This window comes from Scatophagus argus, chromosome 3, assembly GCF_020382885.2.
Source record: "Scatophagus argus isolate fScaArg1 chromosome 3, fScaArg1.pri, whole genome shotgun sequence".
In the NCBI taxonomy this organism is placed as follows: Eukaryota; Metazoa; Chordata; class Actinopteri; family Scatophagidae; genus Scatophagus; species Scatophagus argus.
The window spans coordinates 22,824,935-22,845,216 of record NC_058495.1 but is presented as its reverse complement, the minus strand read 5'-3'; the positions used below and the strand labels follow the sequence as shown (position 1 = coordinate 22,845,216).

Here is a 20,282-nt window from a genome sequence, read left to right as displayed (position 1 = left end):
AGAAGTGAGAGCAAATGAGCAGGATTCTTGATTAACCTCGTCTTTGAATGTCAGTATCCACAACTCTTTGCCTCGACTTCAGCACTCGGTCCTGTTCTCCTGTTTGCAGTGAGCACACAGTGGTCAAGCGCATACCGTGTCCTGCTCAGGGCAGGCTATGACTCACTCACTGAATCCAGTCTTGGGGTGACACATGGCTAAATGGCGGCACAGCTCCCCCAGCTACACGTCTGTCTCAGCGTTCGTGCTTTGCCAGCCAGCCACTGACCAGAGCTGCTAAGCTGCAAACGGAGCATTTTAGGTGAATATTTGCATTGGCTGCACTTCTGACACAACCTCAGAAAATGCTGTGAAATGCTGAAACAAAGTTGACAACATGGGGACACGAATGATCTGCAGAATCCGGTGATAACTGAAAATACAGTTTTAACATGTTCTTCTAGTGGGTAATGGCTGTGTTTAGCATAGTAAAGGATTTGGGTCTTGGGTTAATAATGAAAACCTTAGTTTAAGGCAAGTTATTCAGTGCACATCTCACTACTGCACTGATTTTAATACTACTGCAATATCAAGCTGCGCATTGTGTGAACTAATTTTCATTAAACCAGGCTAGTTGTTTGGTAAATGATGACTGTGTTCGAATGGGGTGATCTGCTAACAACAGTAATGACATCAATCCTGATCATAATGATGGAGATGATCATAATGATGATTACAGTGACGCTGATTATATTTTCAGTCATCGGCTTTGTCAGAGTCACACTATTCCCAAGACATGCACAATAAAAGCAGTATAAGATGAACTCAAACTAAATATTAGATCTGTCAACCTTGTATATTGGAGGAAGATGGTGATTGTTATGAAAATATAATTAAATTGTCACTCTTAAACATGATGTTCCCTAACTGAGCTAATTTTAAATTCAGTCAAAAACGGTAAAATAAAGTTTGTTGTCATTTTTTGCATTGACCCTTGGAATCCTGTTCAAGCCCCCCCACCCTCCCACTTTGCAGACCTCCTGCATGGTGTTGGTTGCTTTCAACAGTCTACAATTACCTTCCTGTACAATGCTAAATCAGGCCAATCAGTCATCTGTGTGTGCTACTGCGATCTGTTTCACTGTGCGGCCTTTGTCAGAAAATCATCTAAAAATAAACGTATGCAGTAATCCAAAATGTACCTAAACTGACAGGCAAGGGTTATAAATGAGATGATATCAGCCTCCTATTCATCTCTGTTCTCCCACTCTCCAGATATATTTCACAGGGGAGCTGCTTTGGTCTGTCAAAGAGCAGTTTCCCGTGACAAGTGACAGTTTAAAGAAGAAAACAAAAAATCTCTAGCAGGGGACAGTATTTATGGAGCATGACTCAGCATACATAAAACAGATAGACTGAGGGGCCCCTAAGTGAGTCCATTTTGGTAAATAAGGTTTTCATGAACTCCCTCACATACACTCATAATTCTCATATCATAACCTGCCCTGAAAAGCAAAGCAGAAGACAGCAAATCTTCTGAGGAGGCGGATCAAATATGTTGTGCAGATGGATCTTTTTTTATGCGCCTCGAGGTGTAGTTCATTAGAGATAGTGTCTTCTGTGATTGTTTGAGATAATACATAAGGCTCTGCGAGTAGAAAAGATACAGTGACGCTATATGAACCTTGAAGAAAATGTGTTTTCTCCATGCTGCTGGATGCTCTTGCCATCTGAGCAAGCCTGCGAAGACGTAAAAAAGCATAAATGGGTTCAAGAAGACACGACTGGAGGATATTTGCCCGTATCTTTCAGGCGCTCGTGTAACTATTAGAATAGATAGTCCTGTCACAGTACACAGTAGTTCACTGGGCTGGAAATATTCATTTTTCTATAGTTAGAACATAATGGAATATGTTTTAATAGCAACAGTCCTTCTCACACCAACTGGTTTCTAAAAGAAGAGAGCATGACAACCAAACTTAATAGGATAGTTTTATCAATTTAAAAAAAATAAATTACAGTTATTTTGTCACGCCTTTGATTTGCATTTAGTAGCCAGAGGAAACTTTGAGTCTAATTAATGTGCAGTTGATGAGGGCAAGTGCCCACATTTTTGACTTTTTGTGTTTAGAAGTTGGTTCCATTATGATGACATTACTTTTATAAATATGCACTGATTACCAAAACAACACATTATTAATCTCAACTTTTCAAGTTTTATTCTTTCTTCTTTTCTCTGTCTCCCTGACCTAATTTGATTCAGCTCAATAATTAGCCATTAGAAAATGCCTCTGATTAAATGCAAGTTTTTATTCCGCTGCTTTCAGCTTTCACTTCTGATTAGACTCTTACATTAGCAGCAATCAACTCAGGACATTTGTTTTATTTATTTATCTACAATTATGTTTTGCTGTTACCTGTAAACAAATTGTTGTGTGTTGTTCTGCACAGCCAGCCAGCTTGTCACCACGAGGAGCCATACATAATGTAATTATTACTTGTAAGTAAAAATAGTAAGTAATAATGTTATTATTACTTACTATTACTTCCTAATAACTGGAGTTATTTGGTGTTTCTCTATTTTAGGGCCTCTTGGAACTGTGTTGGGCTTTGGGACGCTCACGGCTCTGAACAGTATAAGGACCACAGCCACATGTGGTTTGTCTAAAGGTCTTCATTGAAAACAAATATCATTGAAGGCTTAAAAGGAACACACAGTATACAATAAGTCAATGTTGTGTTCTCAGACGTAGCAAAGGATTTATACAGTACAACTTCAGGCAGCAGTTTGGTGTTTATGCTGACTGCTGAGCTTTAAAAACATCCATCAATGAGATTTCTACCCAATTTTGCTTCGAGTGCTCAGAGGAAAATGAAAAATGAACACTCGAAAAAGCTCAAGAAAGAATATCCTGGTTACCCTGAATAATCCACTCTGACTTCACTGTCAACAGTTTTAAATTGGAGAAGCTTTGTGCTGTTTTAACAACACAAATGTCAACAGTTCACAGCGAGGTCTGTGGATTAAACTCAAATGTGATTTTTATAATGTTTTTAGCATCATGAATGAAGTTCCATTCAACACTACTGTGCTGGTGACAGCTGACGTTTAGAGAAGGGTCAAACTGTGGCGCTCAGATCTGTGGATCCCAGTTGTGTTCTGCAAGCCAATGGGAACATGGGACTACAGTATTATGTGGGTGAACTCATTCTTTAAACTCTACTGCTCATATTATATAATTTATACTTCTGCATGTAGGCATTTTTTTATACTCCTTTCACACAGTCCCTATACAATTATGACAAGTGGATTTCTGGATTTCTTTTGCACAAGTATGCTTTTATAGTCTAAGGTATTGTAGCGCATTATAGCACTGTATGGTTTGTAAAGCCTTTAATGTGATTTCTCAGATTTCTTGTTTTTTATTCATATTTAATTCATTCAAAGTTATTTATCTAAACCCTTTGGTTTTTCTCTTGGGATGCTGTAACATGCAAATTTTCCCCAGGGGAAAAATAAATGTATTATTTATCTTATTTCCTCTTCTAGGTTATTGTCTGACATTTTTCTTATTTCTGTTGATGACAAAACTTGCAAAATACTTTTTATGCTTTATTTAGCTGTTACCTCTGCAGTAACAACCTTCTCGGCTCTATAAAACAATGCCTGTGAGTATCACAGATGGGAGATGTACATCAGCGGACAGTCTTACTTCAGAGGAAGACGCTCATGAACTGATTCAATCTACACACACACACCCACACACACACAACCACGAGCACATACACCTCCCTCAGTAGCCACTCTCAAGAGCAGCTTAATGGTGAACAGCAAGAATAAATCTGATCATACTGGGTTGTTCCCAGGAGAGATTGTGAGTATGAGCATAAATCAGATAACACTGAAAAAACAGAAAGAAAGAAAAGAAAAAAGTGTGTTCAGCAAACAATCCTCAGATGAATAAGAAAAAAAAAAAAAAGACATATGATCCTCCTGAGATCTCTATATGATGCTCCTACGTGAATATTCAAATAAATAAATTAAAAATTCTAATAAATATTTGATGCATAGCACAGGGGAAGCTTTGTTATATTAACATACTTATTCAGCAGCAGGAGGCTGGAGGCAGTTATCTTTATATGTTAAATATTTAAGAGGCTGACACCTTGAATCATTTATTATAACTAATGAAGATACGATCTGTTTAATTACTCCATTTGTGAGCCACTTATTAAGTAACACACACCTTCCTGGAGATTCGTGATTGATTCTTTAAATTTCATTTTCTTAAAATGCGTGAAAAAAAACATCAATTAGTAAGATTTATACTAATTAATAGTTACTGGTATTGTTATTAAATACAACAACACAACACATTTGCAGCACTTGTAGCAACACATTTTGGACTGTTACTGTTGTGAAACGTTCCCAGTTTCGTTGCTTTAGGCCAGTGACATATATATAAAGATGCACTACACATCTCCACTTCCTCCCACTGTACAAAAATTAAATTAAGTTAAAAGTTTTCCCCTTTTTGCCCATTAATAGGACTTGCTCCTCTTCCCAGTCGAAGGTCTAAAGTATACAGCATGTCATTCACTGTACAGGTTATGAAACCCCTGCAGGCATTTTTTGATTTGTGATACAGGGATATATAAATACTCTTGGTATGATTTGACTTCAGCACACTTTGCTCTTCTTGTTCTACTGTATGTCTACTGGTGTGTAAGCTACTCGTGAGAAACAAAAAAACAGAGTCAGATGCCTTGTGTGTCTTTACAAGTTTGGCCAATAAGGCTGATTCTGATAAAACACAAAGCTAAGCTAGCTTCTAAAATGTGGACGCATTGTCAACCCAGCAACACAGAATCTAAATCAGATCTAAAGAATCAGCACAGTTTCAAGGAGGGCTCCAAAAATAAGTGGTGCCAATTTAGTATCTGACCGAATGTGAATTATGGCCACAACCTGTCCTTCTGTTCCTCAGGAATGGTCTTGAGTAATGGCCAAAAAAAAGTGTTGCAGAACATGATCATGTCACAGTGAAGCTAACCTTTGAACTTTGGGATATAAAATGTCACCACTATCACTTTAGCCTATGAGACAAGTGTGAAACTTTGACATTATTTCAGTACAATTTTTTGAGTTATGGCCAAAAACATGTTTTGTGAGGTCAGAGTGACCTTTGACCACCGAATTCTCATCAGTTCATCCCTGAGTCCACGGGACATCTGTGCCGGAGGGGGAAAGCAACGAATCCAGCCATAGTTGTCGCAGGGTGTGGATGCATAATAACCTGACACAAACCTTCTTCTTGCTTTTGCTTTCACTAATCTAGCATGCACACACAAGTTAAATTTATAATGACATTCAGCTTCACACTTACACAAAGAAACTGGATGAGGGAGGCCACAATTGAATTTGCTATAAGCTATGCAGTATGGTACAACAAGCAAGATGTGACAGTAAAATGTTTGAGATCATTTCTGTCGATTTGAATTTTTTAATAAAGTTGGCAATTCCCATATTACTTCTCGAGTTCGTTTTTAACAAATCTCTACAAATATAACACACAAATCCCAGAATTCCACTCTCAGGAAATCCCCAACAACACTGAAACTGGAACTGTTTGAGTTATTGTCCTCATCACTTTGTTGTCTGTTGGTGCATGCGGTTTCAATATGCTAGTGAAGGTAATTTATTTGAAAGTGTAATTGAAATTGTAGATTCAACATATGTTATTATCAAATGTGCATGTTTTTTGCGCATGAAAAACAAAGTTCATCCAAAGCTGCAATAAACATCAGTACAGCTCCTTTCTCCAAGTCGATATGAGGTTCACTACGCTTGCAAATCCATTCTTGCACTCTGCAGCATATTAAAGTCAAGCTTTTCAGGTCTGCATATTGTGCATCATTCCTGTTTCCAGTAGTCAGTTCTTAGGCACCTCTCTAATCCATGCCGAGGCCATGCCATCCATTGTAAAGTGAATTTTGCTCCACGCTGATAAGCTGGAGGGTTAGTACAATAATCCCACGCTCGAATTTAAAGATCTAAAACATTCTCCAAGATGTTCGTTTCCAATTCAGCTAAAAACACATTAGTATTATGAGGGGCATACCTGAGAGACTGTTTAAAGCAAATGTTCATGACTAGTGAGTTCTGTCGGGAGGATAAACCAATTTTAGTCAGTTTTAGGCTCTTTCACGGCTGTGGGTCATGGATGTTCTTAGAGGATCAGTGAGAGCACATACTGCTCACACTCTGTATTTTAAAAATGTAGGAACTGTGAACTCATTAACCCCATTTGTGCCATGTTGTAAATCTATATACCCTGCTCTTGTTGGAAAGATGTCTGACAAAATTTAAGACAAAAATTTATACTAGGAACTCATAGAGATCTATATATATATATACACATGTGACCTTGTTTGGCCTGTTTTCAAAAAGCACCAAATGGGTTTGACTTCTTGCACATTATTATAATTTTTTTTATGCAAGATCTATCATACCAGCACAGTATTCCAAGAAATTGCATTTAAATGTCGGATGACTCTGCAATATAAGATTAACTCCCAGTTTCAATGTTTAGTGTCAGTGCTGGAGTTAGTACCCTTTATGTAGTGAGGTGAAAATAAAGTCAAGCACAAATCTGAAACATTAAGTGCTGCCTGTAGGGGCATGAATGTGATAAAACCGCTGCTTTTCTGAAGAGTTGCTACACATCACTGCAGGGTAGTGGCACAGCAGCAGCCCCAGCGTGCCGGCTTAAAAACAATATGTGGATGTTTTGATATGGTGTGGAGGTTGGTGGAGGTGGATGGGCTTGTAGCACATCTGCAATTCTCACAGCAGACTGGTGACGGAGTCAATCATATTAATCCTATCTTAACCACAGTTAGTGATATCACATCTTTCCTTAACATTAAACATACCAGTCAGAAAGTCAACTGAAACTTAACTCAGCTGTTACAGAAGAGAACCTCATTTGAGATCCCACTGACATTTGACATTTAATCGCAATTGTATTATTGAATATTAATTAAAAAGAATTAAATTACAGGAACAGAGTGAAAATAAAGGGATTATTTGCTCAGAGTGCATTTAATAAACAAATAGAAACAAACTTTTTGTCACATCATTAGCAGACTTAATTGAAAACCTCTCTAATAGAAAGAAAAAAAAATCAATAATTAAGTTGAGGTGAACTTTAATTAAATGAGTTGACTTTTAACAAGAATAAATGGAAATGCTCTCAATCAAGCTGCATCCTCCATGGTAACAGCTAGCTAGCAGCAACCAGCAGAAGGCATTTACAAGTCATAAATTGTGTCATAAATTGTGTAAATTGTGTGTGACAAAGTCAAATGTTGACTGAAAGCAGCGCAGTAGCCTGGTGCTGGCAGCAGAATGCTGCACATGTCACAGGAGAGTATACTGTGCATGCAGAGGGTTTAATTTATAAGGATTATGTCAAAAAACATACAGATAAGTATTTTGACTGGAAACATTACAAACTGACATGGTTTGCTCACGGTCCGGGAAGAAAAGGCTCTGCAGCAGGTAATTAAAGCCACCCCAGAACATCACCGGTACTCATCTACAGAGCATCAGTGATATTGGTGAGGTGAGGTGAGGTGAGGTGAGGTGTCTGTGAAAAGCCCAAAGGATGAAGACAACACACAGCCCAGCCACAGTCTGTTCACCCTGCTGCTGTCTGGCAGATACAAGTGAATCTGCTGCCGTACCAGGAGACTACAGAGCAGTTTTTTCCCCCTGAACTCACCCTTTACACTCCCTGTTTGAAAAGTTCATTTTGTATATTATATAACTACCTTTTCATTAGATTACATAGTTTTTGTTTTTCACATGTAGCATGTGGAACTATAGCTAGATCTTTGCTGTATGATAACATTTAGATCTTGAATCTTCAGTTTTGAAGTGGAAGCAGTTGGTCATTGCATTGCAGGGTGCAGCAGCAGAGCTAAACGTCTGAAGGGGACTGGCAGTCCGCTATCTTGCTAAGTCAATATCAGCTGCTCTGCTTTCTTTGCAATGTTTGACTGGAAAAAAAAATTGCATCCAGGCTGAAATTTAAAGAGTTCTCTCATGAGATGCACTGACTTAATCCAGTGAAGAGTAAGAAAAAACAGAAAAATACATGTAAATTAAGCTATGAGTGGAGGGAAAAGTCTGCTATCCACTGGACTCATTCATGTGTTGTTTATTATTATTTATTTATTATGTACTTTTGTATTATAACTTGTTCCTTGTCCTCATCACTTGTGTCTTTGGAATATATTACAAAAGAAGAAGAACAACAATAAGGAGGACAAGAAGAAGGTAAGCAACAAAGTAGAGAACAGTTTTGTACAAACAGCACAAAAAAAGCCTTTTATATTCTACCAGTCATAGCTTGTCATTTGTGCAATTACAAAGTAAGAATGGAAAACTCTGTTGTGTATGCCAATACAGAGAAAGAATAGAATACCACTTAACTTGTTAGGAATTATACAGTAAGAGGGGTAAAAAGAGATGAATAGGCTTTTGCTTTTTTATAAAGACCTTATTTGTCTTGTGGAATCATATATATGGTGCAATGGGCACAAACAGCTATCAAAGTTTAGACCAAAACAGCAAAACAAAGTGTCTTAATGGCAGAAAAAGTGACAGCCACACAGAAATACACCGACTGGACATTCAATAAGACAGTTGAAACTATATGTCCAGAGACAGTTGGGACCAAGACAGTTGAAACTAGTTGTCCAGATTGTCCATCCTAATAGTGGCAGACTGAAAGGACACTCACCCAGCCATATTTATTTCAGTTTTTCTATATAATAACACAAAACACCGATTTGTTCCCCTGACTGGCCATAGGATTTGAGCTCCTCATAGTTGAAGCAACGTGATATTCCCATTTCATGCTATGAAACTGCCAAATAATACCATGGAATTTACATTTACCACCAGTCAAATTAAACAGGCCGCTGTCACCCAATAAGAGCCAGGGGCATTAGCAGCCAAAAACACAAGGGTAATGCAATAAATCCCAAGGTTCCCTTTAACAAATCTGATAATCTGACGTGTAAAAGAGGGCAACGAGTTCACAGGAGGCCTAATGTGTGTTGAGTAATGAGACGGAGGGTTTCACCAGAACACAGACCTCATCAATAGAGTCTTTTCTTCATCTTGATTCATATAATACCTGTTGATTAAATGCTGAGTGATTTAACTGATGCTCCCTCCTATTTGGAAAGGAGACAAATTAAAGTCCTCCATCAAGATGAGATCAATGCCAGGGAGCCTCTGGCTGAAATGGGCACCGTGCTATGATGAAGCTATAATTCAACTCTATTGTACAGTAAATGAATGATGGACACTTGAAATAAACCAGGAAGGATTTCCTGTTAACTCGCTGCCTTTCTATATCAGTTCAAAAAATTTAAACTAAATCTAACCTTTACAATAGGTACAGTATTACAGGTTTTTCTTTTAAATTTATATTATTCATTTATTCATTGGTTCACTGATTGATTGACTGGTGTCTCACTGTAACTAAAATGTTGGACCAGCTTTAACCATTAATGCAGGCTTATGGCAGTTTTCCACTCCTGATAAAATCTTGGCCCTATTTGTGATCTGTAAAACTAAGTGAAATGGGACATTTTCATCCCCACTTTGATGCGGTAGACTCCCCTCATTCACATTCAGGATGATAACGTTAACCTTTTCAGAGTGCCACACAGAACACTAAGGCAAAGCCAAAATGCAATATTGTCCGTGATTGGAAGCCTTGAACAGACAATGGCTTACTATAACAATAACCTCCTTGCTGAATGAATTCTACAGTCTTATTATTTTACATCCCCTGGAAAAAGAAAGTAAGTTTGCTTGTGGCTAATCTACGTGAGGTTGCTCCTTTCTAAACTACTGCTTTCATACTGTCACCTGCCCCAAATACATATGAATAAGGACTCAGACTTCACAAAAGCAGCTTTGGCATGCATCAAAAGTTCTTAATAAGATGCTTTACCTGCAAGGCACCCCATAAGTGACTGCAGCACCAGCAGTTTCCATAGCAACATCATCTTCAATTTTGTAGGGTCAAAGTAGTCTCACATCCAATCACAGACGTATGGAATCCGATTTGCACCTTTCTGGTTTTCCAGCCTGTATGAAAAGAAAGAAGTGCGATTAGCGTACTGGCAAAAGCACCTTTAAAAAACTGTATTTGTTGTCTGCTCAGCAGAAAAGAACACTGTGATGTTGCTGAACTAAATTTAAGTGGCTTCATAACATATTTAATCAACCCATCATTTGAAGCTTTAACAATTAAGCTTTTTAATGGTCCTTTAAATCGTCAAATCCACAGTGCAACTCACTCCCATTCCCACTTTCCTGCAAGTTGTTCCACAGGTAAAAAACAAAGCATGGGATTCAGGGCTGGGTGGATGGTGGGCACATGATCACAAAATATTTCATACACATTCATTCCATATCTCCTGCAACTCCAGGGACAGTGGCTTTTAAGTCAATATGAAAGCAAAGCCATTCCTAGAAGTTCTTGCACTGCAGCATTGTTCTTGCTTGAAGCCTCATCGCTTTCATGCTCCTAAAAGTGCAAAGCTAAAAGATGAAAAATGCTGAAACATCTAGAAGAATTTCCCAACAATTTTGTGCTTTTTCTATGTCCCTAGACTGTGTCCCTGGAGTTAGAATTAACACTCAAAAGTTTTTTTTGAGTGGCAGGAAGGTAGCAGCTCCCAGCCTCTCAAACCTCAGTGACAGGAAAGAAGCTGTATTAAGAAGCTGAAAGAAGGTATGAATGAGGCTGAGGTGAAGAAAAGTGTGTTGTTTAAAAAGGCTGTCAGTGCACATGGAAATTTTTATAATTTCTTTTTGTCAAAAAGAAACTTGTTTTTGTTGGGGACTAACTTCTCTCTAAAATGTGACAATAAGTTTTGACACAATCGTTATCTTGACAGAGTGCGCCGGATACAAAGAACGATTTACACCAGATCATTTGTCTGGTTTTGAAGAGTTCTCACCAAAGCACTGTGTGCATAATCTGAACCACCATCTTTTCCACTTCTTCTTGGTGTAATATTTGTTTCACTAACAAGAAGTTGCAGCCAGATGCAAGAAAACAGAGGACTGCAGTCAAAATCGCAATCCCCTAGTGACAGAGGGAGCTCGACGGCGCAGGGGTTGTTCAGTTGAATATGTTAGCCTAGTCTGCCTGACTCAATGATCCTTTATCTGACTGCAAGTTAGAATCTATGGCCCCGGCCATGGCTCTGAAATATCAGCAGCCTAACCGTGGTGTGTATTGACAAATCAATGGTGCTGTCTGTGCTGTTTGTAATTGCACCTTTTCCTCTTTTCAGTCCCGCCCTTTGTTATGTTCGTGTTGGATCTATGATATTCTCTATAAATACAAAATTATATCACATACTGGAGGCTATATACTTTAGTGTCAGCTTCATGATTAAAGTGTCAAATAGCAGCATGTGGACGCAGAGCAAAATAACAAAATATTTTAAGGAAGATATGACTACAGATGTAGTTTTTACTGTATGTGTCCTTATTAGACCCACCCAAGTGGCTGCGTTGGAGTGTGTGTTGCTTCAGGTATCACTAAGAAGAGATGCATGAAATACAATTTTACGAAGTTCAGTTTGAGTTACAGAACTGTGTAGGGAAGTCTTATCGAAGTCTAACATGCTCCACAGCAATTTATGAAACTCAAAAACAGGATTTTACAACGCTGGAGAGTTCAGGCAGCAGCGATTTTGTCATGTGTTGTGATGATCACAAGGTTAACGGTAGAAAAACACTATTTGTCTTGAGTGTGTTAGTCCACTGCAGCTTCTCGCTGAATGACGACTTGTGGTAGCAAAATTGAAAACCAGGCTGAACTTGACAGACAACCTTGCTTGTCACTCCCCAACACTGCTAGACTGATTCCCCTCAGATAAAAGAAAGTGAACTCTGACTTAAGCACACACATTTATATGCATCTGTGTGAGTTCTTTTTCTTTCTTTCTCATAAATTAGAATTCCTATGTCAAAATTTGTTGGCATGGATTTGCAGACGTCCTCTAGATTTTATTATCCCTATTTCTGTCTGTTCTGTTTCAGACTCATTGCAGCCACCAACTGCCAACATGAATTTCTGCCAACTGCAATCTGCAAAGATGAACTGGTGGAGCTTCCTGTTCAATCGACAGCACCACTGGTTGTTAAACACTACACAGTGTGTATGTTCAATTCTCCACTGCCATGCTGAACACTAAAACTCTTTCTAACTGTGAAATCATTTATAAATATTTGGTAAAAAGGGGCAGTTGAGTAAAGCAGGGTGTAAATGGGGCTCAGTGAAAGAAGGAAGATTTATCCCCACAACTCTGAGGGAAGAATACTGAATAAGTTGGAGGAAATGTCAAAAGCTGCCTCTGGAAAAGCTGTACTGATTTAAGAATTAAAGCAAAACAACCAGTTAAGAAGTGAAATCTACCTTTTGCAGGGCTCCTCTAGGAAAGAAGAAGCATTAATCTGTTTGCTGGGAGAAAATACATTTAAAGAGTTGTGGCATGTTCAACACAACCCTCGACTATTTGTGTAATTTTTCCTTTGTGGAAAAGAGCAGAATAACTCTGCTGTGATCCAGCACAGACAGCAAAAAGTTTGAAAACTCACCATGAAAGAGTGGAACAAAGCCACTGAAAAACACTTCCAAAACAGCACCTAAAACTCTTTTAGTAGGCCACCTTTTTATGAATGTGAGATTCGCTACCTTCCAGCTCCGTCTGCTGTCTCCACCTACAGAAAAGAGGCCTTTTATCTCCATATAACATATAGAGGCTTGTCAAAGTCTGTCTTGCATACATCAATGGTGCAAAGGTGTGCATTACTCCTAGAGAGCAATTTTATGCATATCAAAGTCTGGTAAGGTCTTCTGTGTTGTACTGCTTGTTTTGTCTGCTGTGTATTGACATGCCATGGTGCAGCCTCGTCAGGATGGAAAATCCTGCTAAAGGGCACATCGCACACTAATGAAACTCTTGGTAACTACTTCTCCTCCAGACTGTTAAGCTCTGTTGTTTTTTCATTTTTTTTTTTACAGTTTCAGAATCTTGCTTTGGCTCCCTCCACCACTTTCAACTCTACCTGATAAAGCATCCCGGCAGCTAAACATAACACACTGCTGAGAGCTTCACAAACTTGTTCTTGCCTATTACTGCTGTAATCTGTTTAGTTATTTGATGCCAGGAAAATTGAAGGTGATGAATGTTCTGCTTGCACAGTGCACATCCAGCTGTGCTTTGTTAACAAAAGTGCTCGGGATGTTAACAGGGCTTACTAATGCTTGTAACTTTACAACTGTGACACACATTATGACACATTTCTCTTGCATACTCATTTGCAAGGACAAATTTCAAAGCACTTAACAAGCACGAACAAAGATGACAAATGGAAAACAAAAACAAGGATGACAATGTAATAGTAGTAGTAGTGGCAATAGTGTAGTGATGCTTTGACCCACGAATAATTAATTTCAGTCTTCTGTTGTAGTGCAATGAGAAAATGCAATTAGGAAGTGAGGATGACGGGTTACTTTCAAAGCATTCCTTCCTATTGCCAATTACAAAAGTACTACTGCTACTGTGGTACTGCCATGACTGGTACCAGTACTATCAGTGCTTACCATACAGATATCCTGTGATTCCCTACCATAATTGTCTAATTTGTAGCTGGGATCAGCACCATTCAAGCATCATATAATATACTGTAATATACTGAGACCACATTTACAACAGGTAGATGGCTGATGATGCTGCAGGGAAAAGAGGGGAGCACATAATCGCTGTGGCCTCAGTCAGCAACAAATCACCATGAAAATGATAGATTTTCACCTTATATTTTGACCTTATCTCACGTTATACAGGCAGCATCCTAACTGAATTGTTCATGTGCAAAAATGAGGACAATAACCACTAGTGTACACAAAGGATGTTTGTACACTAAAGTAACCACAAAGCTACCAAGTCTGAATGGCAATATATGTATGAATGTATCTATGAAATGTGTTCACAACATTAACAACTAGCTGCTATAATGTTTCAGTGATGAAAACGCTACCTTTTTTCTTTTTTCTCTCTTGCACATGGAGATGCTTTGTTCTCCTTGAAATCATCGCATTGTTCGACAACCAAAATTTGGTGATCAAGAGAAATGTTTAGAAATGGTCCATTAGAAAAGCTTGTTCCAAGAGGAAACTGATGTCTTTGTGCAGGAGGTGCAGAATCACCCCTGGAATTAAATTAGCTTGTGAGGAGATAACACGTTCGGTTAATGTACTGCACTGGTTGTAAGAGATCCATCGTCCGCAGCTCAATGAAACCAGGGTAGAAAGCCAAACAGGAGCATCCGTGATCGAAGGGACTGATCAGCATTAATAGAGGTGTATTTACAGGCTGGTGTCTAACATCTGCTGAAGATGTAGCCTACTTTATGACTCACATCCTAATTGCTTTGTGTTAGATAAAACTCACAGGAATGAAAAATGGTGATGTTATTTCAAGTCAAACCTGCTAATATAAAGTTTTTAAATGAAAACATGTTCATGCTCACACGCTGTGCACAAAACAATGAAGTTATTTGCTTTTTACCCGTTCTAAGAACAGGGTCAAGGTGAGCACAAATACCTCAGTATGCAAGATCATAAAAATAGAATTCAAACTGAACATATTTCTGCACACAAATACCGCTGAAGACCACAGAAATGTAATTTAATAAAGACGGATATAAATAAATAATTTTTACAACTCATCTACAAAAAGTTAGTTATAGGGCTGCAGCTTTTATTTCCTTGATCAATAATCTGCCAAAACTATCAGTCTCAAATAGCTTGTTAAGTCTGTGCAAAATTCAACAGTATTTATTTTACAGTAGCATGAAACCAACAGCTGAGAGCTGTGTGAGATGTCTGTCAAATGTTGCTTTTAGTCTAACTACATTTTTGAGATCTTTACTTCACAGCTAAACAATTGTTTACTTATCATTATTTTTAATCAATATATCAAACATTTCAGCACCACATTATTTAAGATTTAATACTGCTGTGTTTGGTGAGCTAACATGCAGGGGAGATATCAAACATGGAATCCCTGTTGATTAAAGGTTACAGTGTCTCCAAGGGAAACAGAAAAGTAGAAAAAAGTAAAAAAGTAAAAGCGAAAAAAAAAGAAAAAAAAAGTTCAGTGACTCAGTGACCTGTAAGCATGTGGTCTGTCTCAAAAGAAAAATCTTAAGACCAAACTCTTTCTATGCACTTAGAACCTTGACAAGTGATATACTCTGTTTCTGAAAGTAAAGGCACATTTAATTCAACCTTACATAAAGTTGTACAGGTACAATTTACACAAGTATGTAATCTGTCTGATCCCTGGACAGACTTATTCACATTTCAACCATGATTTAAACATGGAGTATAAAATGATCAGTTCAGAAACTGGAACTTTTAGTCGCTACAGAGCAAAGATTCATGAAACTGGAAGTTAGCTGCTCACTAGCTGTAGCAAACTTGTTTTCCTGCTTTTTCCACACCTATTTTACTTAGGCTAAACTCAACATCTCCTGCTGAGATTCTAAATGACACAACTAAACTGACTGCATGACCACACCTGATGTCTACCAAAGTTAGAAACATGAAGCTGCCCTCTGAGGCTCGCATCACCTGCTGCTATGTACACCATCTGGAAGAGCTGTGTTTTTTTTCCACCTAATTAGTATGCAGAAGATCAGAATTTGATTTGTTCTACATGATAGAGTCATTTTAACATTTTATGTGACTATCGCGAAATAAAATCATGATGTCAAACCATGGCAGCATCTTGCAGGAGTCTTTGGTCTGACTCACCCATCTATCACCCTTGTCTCGCAATCACGTTTACCTAACTTACATAATTACGAAAATAACATACTCATTTTACGTGAAACCATAATCTTTTCCTAAACCTAACCAAACGTAGTCTGGACAGACTCTACAGAACATCACCCATATGAGCAGCCATTGTTAAACTCAGTGTGGTGGCTTAACGTTGTCACCAGCTTGGCAGTACCTCACTCTGTTTAACTCACAGTAATGTTGTCAAAAGTATCTGTTGTTTGGTGATACCACATCTTTAAAATGATAGAATATACTGTATATATATAGAAAACCTGGACAGACTTGAATTTGTTTGAAAATGTTACAGAAAAATACAGTAAATCTGTGCAAGCCCAAATATACACACACTGTGCTGACTGATATTTCCATACTGTATATCTATACATGTACACACACATATGTGCAGAATGAGCCAAAAATAACAAAGTTAACAACAATCCCCAGATTTAAAATTGCTTGTGGTGAAGCATTTAGAAACTGGCCATGTTCTTACACAGTACACCACTCAATGCAGTGTTTTTAATTATCTCGTTACGACAAAAAAAAAAAAAAAAAACTCTTGTCCTGCTCACCGATAATGAGGCCGGGCCTTAAGGTCGAGTGGTAACACTTTCAGACTGAAATTGCATGCACACGTTTTCAGAAAGACAAATTTGAGGCAAAAGAATACTCAAAGTAAATCACACAGCCATACAATGTATAAACACTTTGCTTTCCAGCTTGAATGATACAAGCACTGATGACATAATGACCACATAAAAGTAAAGGAAACAGGGCTTTATTGATCTTCCCTGTATGAACCTGGTTTCCACCATATGATTGCCTGCCACAGATTAACAGTTTTGAGGCTGAATGGCTCTGCATTTATTCATCTCTTCCACAAGGAACAAACAGGCATTATTTAGTTCTTTTTTCTTACTGTCGTTGGTTTAAACGGATGAAGCCGCAAATTGCACTTTGATACAATGACGACAGACTTTCGTTTATCTGAACCACAGACAGCTAAGAACGGTCTGCTAAACAAACAGTGCCTTTCTGGAATGCCTAATTATTTCATTTGAGACAGACGAGATTTTGAATTTCTGTACTTGGCATCATCTGCAGTTCTAACCAAACTTATTACCTCACATGATGTTCTTCCTAAATGTAAAAAAGGCTCATTAGGAGACTTCAATCAGCAACAAAATGCAAGTAATGATAATGATCTGAGACAATATATCATAATACATAATTTCCTCATTTAACAATTAGAAAACATCAATTGTTAACCAAATAATATTCAAAATCTGTTTTGCAGCAATAGTTAATCACCTCATTATGTAACCCTGACTAATCAGTTAAAGGGTTAGTTTGGGTTTTTTGAAGTGCGATTTTAAGAGGTACTTATCCATAGTCGGGGTATAAGCTACGGTAGAGAGCAGTCGGCATAATTCCAATTTGGAGAAGCACTGGTGTAGGAAGCTGAGCAATGTGCTGCTGTGGACCAGGCAACGGCAGCTTTGGTGGTTCTGAAGTGACCCAATAAAGCACAGAGCTGTTCTGTGAGGTAAAATGACTCCCTGTCAAAGGCGTCTTATGGTTTTGAGGAGAGCAAAGACAAAAATAATGGCTTTAGTTTCTTGTCAGACAGGTATGTCTGACAGCAAGATAAAGCTGTGAAAACATTGTAAATACAGCATCCACAGCAGTACATGTGTGCTTACCTTCCTGCACCAGAACTGCTGCTGCTTCTCCAAACTGGGAGCAAGCCAAACACCATCTACTGTAGATAATACGCTGGATAAGTACCTCACACAACCCCATCTCTTTCTCTTTAAATGTCAAAAATTTACATTAAAACAGTCCATACTGACACTTAAAGACATCACACAATACACACTTCAGACTGCAGGGGTACTCACAGCTTACAGTCCTAATTGTGTGTGTGAAACATTATACTGTACTACAATACGACCAATAATACTAATTCTACTACTTTATCGCAGGATGCATAAACATAAAAATGTGTATGAAGTGTGTAAAACTTTAGGCCTCAAGTTGTAAGTATGGCTATATGTGTAAAACCAACTGTGACAAGTTAAATTTAATAACAAATCATGTGGCTTATTCTTATCCCAGTAGGTGTGCATAACATTAAAAAGCAGCAGACATGCTGAGCAAGACTGCGAGAAAATTGAAAGGAGAACAAATATAAAAATCAGAGCACTGGTTGGCCTCTTTTTTCATATATCAAGTCCAGTGTTATATCTATGTGACATGACTGACATATCTGGAAAAATTTTACTGACTTTCCAATGAGCTTAATACAATTTACATTGATTGTATGTAATTTCCAACAACAATATAATATGTTTAATAAACATATTTCTTTACTGTCACACTTTGTCCAATGAATGTGATGACAACTGAGTAAACTTCATTCTCTGATGAAGACCATAAGATGAATGGAAAAGCTAATCATTGGAGCTGTGTGAGAATTTATTTTTTTTCACACTTCATCTCATGACAATTACTCTGAACTTTACATCTAAAATTGGTAGAGTACACCTTAGGCCTTCTGGACTGCATGAATTAATAAATTACAGTCGTTCATCTATTCAGAGAAAATGTCACCTTTGCTGCTGGTACAACATGCTATTATAATGTACTAACTAATCAACATGCCAGCAAAACACAAGGTGTTGATTTTCATAATTCCAAATTGTACTTGTGCTTGTAAGTTGAAACCAGAATTACAACACAGCAGTTGTGTGCCTCCTTGCACTCGTCAAGTTGTCAAGTCAAACCCAGTGAGCTCGTGGTGGACTACCTGGCTTCAGATATGGATGTTGCCGCAAAGAAGCTACAAATTTAGAAACATGGCCGCCTCACGTTCAACCCAGCAGCACAGACAATCAATCAGTCAGCACAGCTTCGAGGTGGATACCCAAGACTAGTGTCACCAATTCAGTATCTGACCAAAGGTGAAATAAGGTCACGATCTGCCCTTCTGTTCCTGAGTCATTCTCTTGAATAATGGACAGAAAACATTACGATGTCGTAGTGAAGCTGACTTTTGACCTTTGGATGTAAAAATGTCATCACTTCATCATTTTGTCCTATTAGACGTTTGTGTAAGTTTTTGTCATAAACAGTGCATGAATTCTTAAGTTAAAGCTAAAAATGTGTTTTGTGAGGTCACAGTGATATTTGACTGTTGACCACCAAAATCTAAATCGGATCATCCTTGGATCCAAATAGATTTTTTTGCTAAATTTAATGAAATTAACTCAAGGTGTTCCTGAGACACTGCCCTCATGAAAATGAATGGACATGCTGTTGGTGCAGAGGCATAAAAATAAAATATAAGATATTAACCTTTGAAGAATTCCCTGACACAAATATAATACCACAGTGGATAGTATGGCCTTGCTATTATAACTTAATTTCCATCTGTTGTCCTGATTTATTCTTTGATTCAAAATAATCCTCTTCTTCCACCATAATCAAGACACATCGTTTAGTCTGATACCCCATGAACCCTTTGCCTGCCCCACTAAGCTCTTGACGAGCAAAATGCTGAGAGTTTGTTGTTCTGAAGAAGAGAAAACAATCTCGTCATATATCATACAGTTATGTTGCAAGAGTTAACATAATAAGCATATGCCATTAGTTTAAAAAAATGCCACATGTCACCCATGTGGTCTAAGACTAACTAAGTGTGCTGCTGCTGCTGCTGCTGCTTGTATTTTATCGGCAGTTATCAACAGAATGCAGCACGGTGTGCAGGGTGTATTTGTCACATTCTTCTGAGTCTCCTCAAACAGTTTATTCAGTCTCAATTCAAACAAAGAACATAACAACGGCCTGTAGGGGAACACGGTTTTATCAAACTAAATGAGGGAGGAAAGATGGCTCATCACGCAACAGCCACACCCAGTGGAGCACAATGCACCTCTGAATCCACATTTAAGGAGAGTTATCAACCTGATCTTATCCTGAGATTGCTCTGAAAGAAGATTTTTGCAGGCTTTATATAAGTTCATTTAATAATGCAGCTCTCCCAGTGCTCAGATCCCCCCCGAAGTTGGTTGCTGTGTGGCTGTGCTCTTATTAAGCACTCAATTAAAGCCGATCCCAAGGAGAGGCCGTGTGTAACAATGTTTGAATTAGAAAACGTTGCAGGCTGACTCAGTCTGTGAAGACTTACCCCAAAGGACTGTGATGCCTTGAAACCAAAAGGCCTAGAAGTGACAGAACATCATAAAGAATTGCTAAAGCAGATAAATTATTCTAATACGATTGAATTACAAATAGGGCATTTACAGAACCAATGAGACTAGATAAGCAGAACGGGAAGTAAAGCTG

At 38.2% G+C, this 20,282-nt stretch overlaps 1 protein-coding gene across 3 annotated transcripts in view; it reads right to left on the bottom strand.

Moving 5' to 3' along the window:
* Positions 1 to 20,282, bottom strand: part of cntn4 (contactin 4) — a 137,638-nt gene that overhangs the window by 94,943 nt on the left and 22,413 nt on the right. For 2 of the 3 annotated variants that reach the window (XM_046384797.1, XM_046384798.1), the window contains exon 2: positions 10,017 to 10,153. The exons of the other annotated variant lie outside the window; for it this stretch is intronic. In XM_046384797.1, the coding sequence (XP_046240753.1) occupies positions 10,017 to 10,071 (55 nt within the window). In that variant the 5' untranslated portion in view covers positions 10,072 to 10,153. The remainder of the gene's footprint in view (positions 1 to 10,016; positions 10,154 to 20,282) is intronic. 3 annotated transcript variants of the gene reach the window in all.